Source organism: Agrilus planipennis, unplaced genomic scaffold, assembly GCF_000699045.2.
Source record: "Agrilus planipennis isolate EAB-ADULT unplaced genomic scaffold, Apla_2.0 scaffold118, whole genome shotgun sequence".
NCBI classification, from domain to species: Eukaryota; Metazoa; Arthropoda; class Insecta; order Coleoptera; family Buprestidae; genus Agrilus; species Agrilus planipennis.
Genome location: NW_020438955.1, coordinates 112688 through 121022, shown reverse-complemented (window position 1 = coordinate 121022; position 8335 = coordinate 112688). Strand labels below are relative to the sequence as shown.

At 33.9% G+C, this 8335-nt stretch overlaps 1 protein-coding gene across 4 annotated transcripts in view; it reads left to right on the top strand.

Annotated features, from left to right (window-relative positions):
• Nucleotides 1-8335, top strand: part of LOC108738928 (protein Malvolio) — an 87858-nt gene that overhangs the window by 11522 nt on the left and 68001 nt on the right. The window contains exons 2-11 of one of the 4 annotated variants that reach the window (XM_025974979.1): nt 104-250; nt 494-683; nt 783-942; nt 2645-2889; nt 3120-3328; nt 3410-3457; nt 4916-5045; nt 5682-5937; nt 6302-6577; nt 8150-8306. In XM_025974979.1, the coding sequence (XP_025830764.1) occupies nt 104-250; nt 494-683; nt 783-942; nt 2645-2889; nt 3120-3328; nt 3410-3457; nt 4916-5045; nt 5682-5937; nt 6302-6577; nt 8150-8189 (1701 nt within the window). In that variant the 3' untranslated portion in view covers nt 8190-8306. Of the gene's footprint in view, nt 1-103; nt 251-493; nt 684-782; nt 943-2644; nt 2890-3119; nt 3329-3409; nt 3458-4915; nt 5046-5681; nt 5938-6301; nt 6578-7124; nt 7309-8149; nt 8307-8335 lie in introns of those variants that run through there. The other 3 variants (XM_025974982.1, XM_025974980.1, XM_025974981.1) reach the window with 3 other exon arrangements.

The following is an 8335-nucleotide window of genomic DNA, read 5'->3' as shown; positions in this document are numbered from 1 at the left end:
AACAGAAATATACAAGGCATGATATATATATTTTTAATTCCCCTTTCTTCCCGTCTTATTAATATTTATTACTAATATAAATTTATGTAATATTGTGTTCCAGATGTCCAACCCAAATGTGGAGGGTAATGGTTCTGGGGACACTACATCGTCACCAAAACCCAAATTAACCGAAAACACCCTTCTAAGTCCCGTCAACAAACAAACGTATTTCGCCGATGAAAAAATCCAAATTCCCGAAACTGGATCGGTAAATAATTCCTTCTTTTCTCTCTCTTAAACTAAAATCTTTTTCCAATAGATCTATTTTTGATTTTGGGTCGCATTCTGCTTTAATTACTGTTTCTCCTTTTGCTTGTTAAGTTTCACTTCTAAGGCTTTCAGCAAAAGCGCTTCAACGCCTACTGTAAAAAGTATCCAGTGGCGTATCATTCTGTAGACATTGCCTTGTCGAAAAATAAAAAACTAACGATTAGTGTTGCTTTTGTTTCAGACGGGATTCAGTTTCAGGAAATTATGGGCCTTCACGGGACCCGGATTTCTTATGTCCATAGCCTATCTGGATCCGGGTAATATAGAAAGTGACTTACAGAGCGGTACTGTAGCCCAATATCGTCTATTATGGGTACTTTTAAGTGCTACAATATTAGGTCTTGTCATGCAGCGATTAGCAGCACGATTAGGTAATTAACGAAAAACAAAAAATTATTTAACTGTTTTTTTATAAAATTCCTTTGTTTTAATTAACAAACGCATGGTGACAATTTTAATTTCATTTTTAGGTGTTGTGTCTGGGTTACATTTAGCCGAAATGTGCTACAGGCAGTATCGTAAGGTTCCTAGACTATTATTATGGATTATGGTGGAAATTGCCATTATAGGGTCCGACATGCAAGAAGTTATAGGCACAGCCATCGCATTATATTTATTATCTAATAAAACGTGAGTTTTTTGTAGTTCTATTTCTAAAAACAGCATAGGACAAGTGCTGATTTGACCAGCGTACCTTATCAGTTTGAACGTTTCTTCATTCTGGCTGTTTTAAATGATTAAGACTGTTGTTAGAGAGTCGATAACGAAGAAGAGAAAACGTCTGTGACGTCATATGACGCCCCCTATCTCAGTACAATGTATGACTTTCCGAAATTGAAAGATATCTTTTGCCCATAGCCCCATAATTTGTACTCCGATTAAATTTTAACAATAAGAAATAATAAAGTATGCTTCCAATGTTATTAACAGCTCTCTAGCCATTAGCGAATAATCGAATTTATACGGACAAACCATCATATATCCTCAACACAGCCCAACCTAACCTAACCTAGCCAGACGAGTACATATTCACATAATTTTTTTGAATAGTTAATTACAGTTGCATACCTTTATCTTTCGTTCCTTATAGGTATCAGCTAACTTCATATTCATTTGCACAAATTCAAAACACTTCCTAAACCACTGTTGCAACTAAATAAACAAATTAAGGAACAATGCCATTGCTAATACAGCATAATATCCTAATCAATTGAGGTTATAATAAATTAAAATAGTAAAAATTAGTCCTACATTTAATATTATAACAAAACAACACCGCCATCCCACTACAACATGCGGCTACCGAACAACTTTGCCAGAAACCTCTGCACGAACAGGAAATGACGTACCCTAACGAACGTTCTAGAATTGCCAGGACCGTAACAAATAATACGTAATTTGTTGAAAAATTTACAATACAATACTTATTGTTCTAATCATACTGGCACGAATAGTTATATTTTTATAGAAAAAGGTTATTGTTACGTTGTACATATCAATCTAACGAAAATCATACCTAATTTATAAGTTCGTAACCTACAAGATTCCTACCATTAATCTTCATATATAACTTCTGATTGATGTTTATGATTTCACATTCACATACTCTTCTGTTAAGTTGCACTCTAGTGTCGAAATACCATCAATCATAATTCGCTAAACACTACACTTAGTACGAACACCAAATCATAAAACTGACCAAACAGAACCACAACTTTAGTGCTTATTAACGTTGAACTTTTAGTTTTATAACATTGATGAAGCATTAATAATACTGCACATGTTTTCCACAATTAATACATGACAGTGCCATGTGCAAGTTTTAGTGCACATCGTCAACACAACCGACCAACGGGATAACACTTCCTCCACTGGTGTTCTAGTGTTTCCTGTTCAGTTAAATATGAAAATGTAAAATGGCCACGCATGCGCTTTACTATCTATTGTTTAGGTGCATGAGCAAACATTACCAGTCCATTTAATAATTTTGCAGTTATTTAATCATTGATTAATAAACAACTGAAGAAAAAGAAATGTAATAGAAGTAAATTAAATAGTACAGTTTTTAGTTCTAAGTGATTATAGATTAACTACAATCTAATGTCAATGTGTCTGGCGCGAGAATGATTCATTATGTGCGCATGCGCCAAAATTTCAACTTGTAAATGAATCAGACAGGGCCGTATCAAAGAATTTTACATAGAAAATAAATATATTAATAATACCAATATTATTATTATTATTACGGTTTAGTAGACAATTGTAAAACTCCATAAAAATTCACATTATTGGAAATATTAATTTATTTTTTTTTTCCATTTTTTTATTATAGCATTCCATTATGGGGCGGTGTTCTTATCACAATAATTGACACTTTCACGTTTTTATTCCTCGACAAGTATGGTTTACGTAAATTAGAGCTATTTTTCGGACTTCTTATCGGCGTAATGGCGGTCACATTCGGCTATGAATACATAATTTCAACTCCAGACCAATTGCTAGTCATGAAGGGTATGTTTTTCCCCTGGTGTCAGGACTGTGATTCCTCTGCACTATTACAGGCTGTCGGAATAGTAGGTAAGTAGGATAACTTTAAAAAAATTAATAAATTGTAACAGTTAATAGCGCGAAATTTGAATAATATTGCGTTAATTGTTGTTAAAACAATTAGGAGCTTAACTTAGCAACGAGATCTTAACAGAAGAAGTATCCATAGCAACAAACGCGTTGCTTAGCAGCGATTATTGAGTGCTAAGCAATAAATGTGTTGCTTAGCAACGACTATTGTTTGTTTTTGCTTGTTTTAGGCGCAGTTATAATGCCACATAACCTCTATCTTCATTCCGCTTTGGTAAAATCACGTGAAATTGACAGAAGGAAACCGGAAAAAGTGAAAGAAGCAAACATGTACTTTTTTGTTGAATCGATTATAGCTCTTTTCGTTAGTTTTATTATTAATGTTTTTGTTGTCGCCGTTTTCGCTCACGGACTGTACAGGACCGAAAATTCCGAAATTGTAAGCATCCCATACTGTTAATTTAGCTTCTTATTCTTAATTTGATCAGAAAAAGAAGATTGCCATTTTTTATTGTTTCAGAGGCAAGCTTGTGAGAGTCATCCCTACATAAATGGTACAATTTTTCCGGTAAGTGCTTATAACTCTATAATAAAACTCGGTGAAGTTTTAAATTATTTAAATTCTAACAGTTTCCGTGTGATGCCGCATTGGCAGGTGGCTTATTCTACATATATTACAAAACATTTACTGTTGTAATCGCCACTAAAGAACGATTAATCTTCCTTGAGATAGTTAGGTTATGTATTTTAATTTTTAAACGTGCTTGTACTAATTTAACTGTTTGATTTGATTGTAAATTGTTATATGATTCTTTTTTGTTAAAATGGCGTTGCAGTTATTTATACTCCATCTGTTTTTTACCACAATAGATGTTTTTGCTCAATATGCATCAGAAAATAACGTATGCAGTTGTTAATACGAAATAAGAAAAACTCAATTTTAATAAAATCTTATTATTATTATTCGTCACATTTACATATTTACATACATATACATATATACAGTCATTTTATTATTATACATAGTTATATATATAACAAATAATTACATTCTCATTGACTTCTTTGGTTTATGAGGAACCTCCAACTTGTCCTCTCTCCTCCGTTTCATGCTCGCCCCATTTAACTGAAGCGGTCGTTCGAATATGTTTCTTCTTTCCACCACAACCCTCTTGTTGGTGCAACTGTTTCTCCCAAACATCCTTGTGGTCGGTTCTTGTGGACGCTCCACTCTAACCCCTAGTTGAGGTCTCAGTATGAATTCCATCCTCATTCGTCTTTCATCCCTCAACTTATTCTTCAAAGTCTTTCTTAGAATCGGATCCCCCAGTATGACGTTTCTCCATTTAATAGATGCTTTTGCGGCCTTCATCAGGGAATCTCCGTCCAAATATCTGAAAAATAAAAAAATCAATAATTAAACAAAAATACACGACTAAAATATTTACAATAACAATTGCAATATAATAATAAATTAAATAAAAACAATAATTATGACTTACCTGAACACCATGGCCAGAACTTCCGTTGGTAGACGTTCAACTTCCGGTTGTAGAACAGCGGCGTAGAAGGCGATCGGAAATATTCCATAAAACATCTTGATCACTTACTCGAGCACTATTCAAAACAGGAATGATTGGGGTTGTTCCGAACGTCACTATTTATACGGTATCAGAATCATTGGGGTGAAAAATGTTGTTATCAATAGACCGAAAATTTCGTCACGGTCAATTGACCATGACAATTGTTTACAATTTTGCGAAAACAAAAACAAAAGTTGCAAACTGTACATTCTTACTATAATTAAGTATAATATTTAATCATTTTTGGAATCTAAAATGTTTTCAAATGCAATACAGTAGTAAAAGCAGGCATTTGTTTTTGAGTCAAGTGTCATGGCGACCAGCGTCCGCCATATTGTATGTAGTCCGAATTACCGTTGACGTATCAGATTTGTAGATTTGATGTAAAAAGAGAGGGCTGTTGGGTAATTTTATTTCAGATTTGAGGGCATTTTTATTTTCAGGATAACAACGAATATGTAAGTGCAGATTTATATAAGGGTGGTATATTCCTCGGTTGCACGTATGGCATTGCAGCGATGTATATTTGGGCACTTGGGATTTTGGCAGCTGGTCAGAGTTCAACTATGACTGGTAAGTTATTTTTGTCGTTGATATTCTTCAATCTACCTTTTTTTTAATGAATAACAATATGCCATTGTAACTACAAAATTTGCCAAAAGTAAATTTTTGGAAAAGTATAGATTCAACTGGTTTCTTTACTAGAATCTAAGATTTTTCTTTTTCCGTTTTCTGTTGTTGAGTAATTGATAATTGGAAAATAAAATTATTGACCAATCGCAGTTATTGTCTTCCTTTGTTTGACGAAAACAAAGACGAATCGCCTGTAACAATCGCAAGTCAACGCCACTAATTAAAAATGAAAATAATATTGACCAATCACAAAGTGAGCATTATTTGTTTCAAAGAGACAAAACAATCGCCTTCAACAATTGTTACACTTTTGTCGGCTTATCGATAATTAAGAATTAAAATGAATATTAATCAATCGTAGTGCGCCTTGACGGAAAGATTTTCATTTAATTTTTCCCAAAAACAGATTCGATCGATTGATTTTGCCCACCTAAGAGTGACAACACTTCAATAAACCAAAAAGAATGTCCCAAACTTTTATAAAAACAAAAATGTTTTGACACTAACGACACGATGAAGTTTGGTTTTATTTGGCCCCTTTGGCATGCCAAAAGTTTGTCTATACCTTTTTTGCAGGCACCTACGCGGGTCAGTTTACCATGGAGGGCTTCCTCAATTTGCAATGGGCAAGATGGAAGAGAGTACTTTTTACCAGAACCATCGCCATAATACCGACATTCTGTCTGGCATTCTTCAGTCAAATAGAAGACCTGACAGGCATGAATGACGTCCTCAACGCCGTCATGAGTCTTCAATTGCCCTTCGCAACAATTCCGACCATCGCATTTACCAGTAATCCCCAGATCATGGGAGAACTGTTCGTTAATGGATGGTAAGTTACTCCCTCCCTTCTTTTTTGACTCTCTTTCCCACTTCCAAACGTTATTACTTGTCTCCTCTACTTTTCTCTTCAACGTTTCAATTTTTTTCCAAAAATACGACCCCAATCTTGTTTTGTTTCTTTCTGCCGATCTCTTTTTACTCCCTCCCATTGGTTTTAATCCTCTGATCACTTGTGTACCTGCCTCCCTAACTTTTTTCCTCAGTCTTTTGTTTTTTCTTTCGTAAATTCAATTAGGGCTGTGTTTTGTTTTACTTATTTTGTCTGCCCCAATTTTTATCTCCCCCATTCCTTATTTCCCATTACTTCTACTATTTCTTCTTTTATTTAATTTTTCTCCCATCTGCCATCTCAGGGGCAACAAGGTGGTGGCGACCCTGTTAAGTCTGGTTGTGATTAGCATAAACACATATTTCGTCATCGAAACGGTCAACGACCTTCAGTTGAGCTGGTTTTGGTTAATGATCGTAATTTTGATTGGGATCCTCTATCTCATATTTTGCGTTTATCTGGTCATACACATGATCGTTTCAATGGGGTACACCACCATTGCAAAGTACAAATTCGTGAACAAATATGTCATTGGACCCGTCGATTCGAAATTGGCTTCCAACACCACCGCTTATTCGAGGTAAGAAATTTTGATTTTTTTTTTGTTGCACCATTCAAAACCAGCATTGAAATAACAATAGGTATTGTGATTGTTCGGTGTGAAACGTAGCAATGTGTGGTATGAAAATCGCTTCTAATACGTAATACAAAAATGCGTTGCAAATTAGAGAAGACCGACGCAGCTCGCAACTAACGCGGCGGTCTTCCAACTGGAACATTACGAGTTCGATTCCCGGTCGGGCTTTTATCTAAAAAAAAAAAACTGCAAATAATGAATTTCTAGTAACTAATTACATCAATAATCAACAACTGTCTGTGAAAGCATGATAACCCCCGGGGCCTCACCCCCCAAGGAGGTTACTCTCTACTCAAGGCAAGCTCCAGCTTGTGCAATGTGTTTAATTATAGAGGAAAATTATACCCTTTGTTTTAAACTGTCCCGGCACCTCGACCAGTGAAGTAATATTACATTTTGTCGGTTACTACATAAAAGAGTGTTAAGAATGAGTTATTATAGTACTGTACTATTCATTATCATACAATGAGATACTGTTTTTACATTTTAGCTGGTCATTGCCCGACGCATAGGCTAAGGGGACACATTGTGGCGTTTATATGTGGGGTAAATGTGCTTGTTTATGTATTTTATTCATTACTTACCAAAACTAGCTACAATGTAGATTTTACGTTATGAAATGATTAAAATTATTAACTTAATTAATATTTCGGAAGAATTTTTGTAGGATTAATGTAATACAGTAAAATGAATTAATTAACAATTTTTTCTCATTAATTTGAGGTTATCTATAGTAGTGAATATATTAATTCAAAAAATTAATGCGCATTCGGATGTATTAATTAATAATTTTCAAATAGCATAAGAATCTAGGTTTCTACCGGGTGTATCACGGCACTACACAGTTTTTTTTAATTATATTATGTTATCACTGTTGTACATAGAAGAAAATATTCAGTAGGTGGCTAGTTTTGGATATTTATTAAAGGCATAATTTTGTTGTAACTTTATTTTTCGTTCATTCAAAGTAGATAATGGTTGGAATTAGGTGAATACGGCTCTGTTTCTTCCACATTTTTCAATTATTATCTTCTGCTTTCGTTTTGGGTGGCTTTTTTTGCGTAATAGTGTAGACTTGCAACGTACGCTCAAACTTTAATTAATGATTATAATTTCCATTTCTCTGATTATCAATGAAAAAACTAAATTCTCATTCAATTATTTTTTAACATAAAAATTTGCTTGTGACGGACTGTATCTTTATAAGTAGTGCAAATACGGGGTGTGCTCAAATATAAATATGACATTGTATGCGTATTGTATGCATGCATATAATTTGCCATGCAGCTATGCTTAAACAGCCTTCATAAAAGAACGAGTAGTTAGTTGTAAATTATTTTATTGTAAATAGTACACAAAAAGTACTTATAAACACGCTCTATATATAAATGCCTTTTTTTGTGCACTTGTCGCATTCATTTTTTTCTTTTTTCTTTTTATTAACAACGTAGTTCATAGATTTTTTGTTTTTAACAAAACACTAACACACTAACAGCACTTTATCTTTTTAAACAGTTTGCGAAAAAAGGAACTGACCTCACAGTTGGATATCTAACAATGTTAAAATATGTTTTCACCCTTGTAAGTAACTTTTCTATCCTATTGTATATATATATATATCATATCTAATTCTCAATACATAGGTAGTCTTGTTATTCTTTCTTCTGTGGCTTTTTTCTGATATTGTAAATAATATAAACA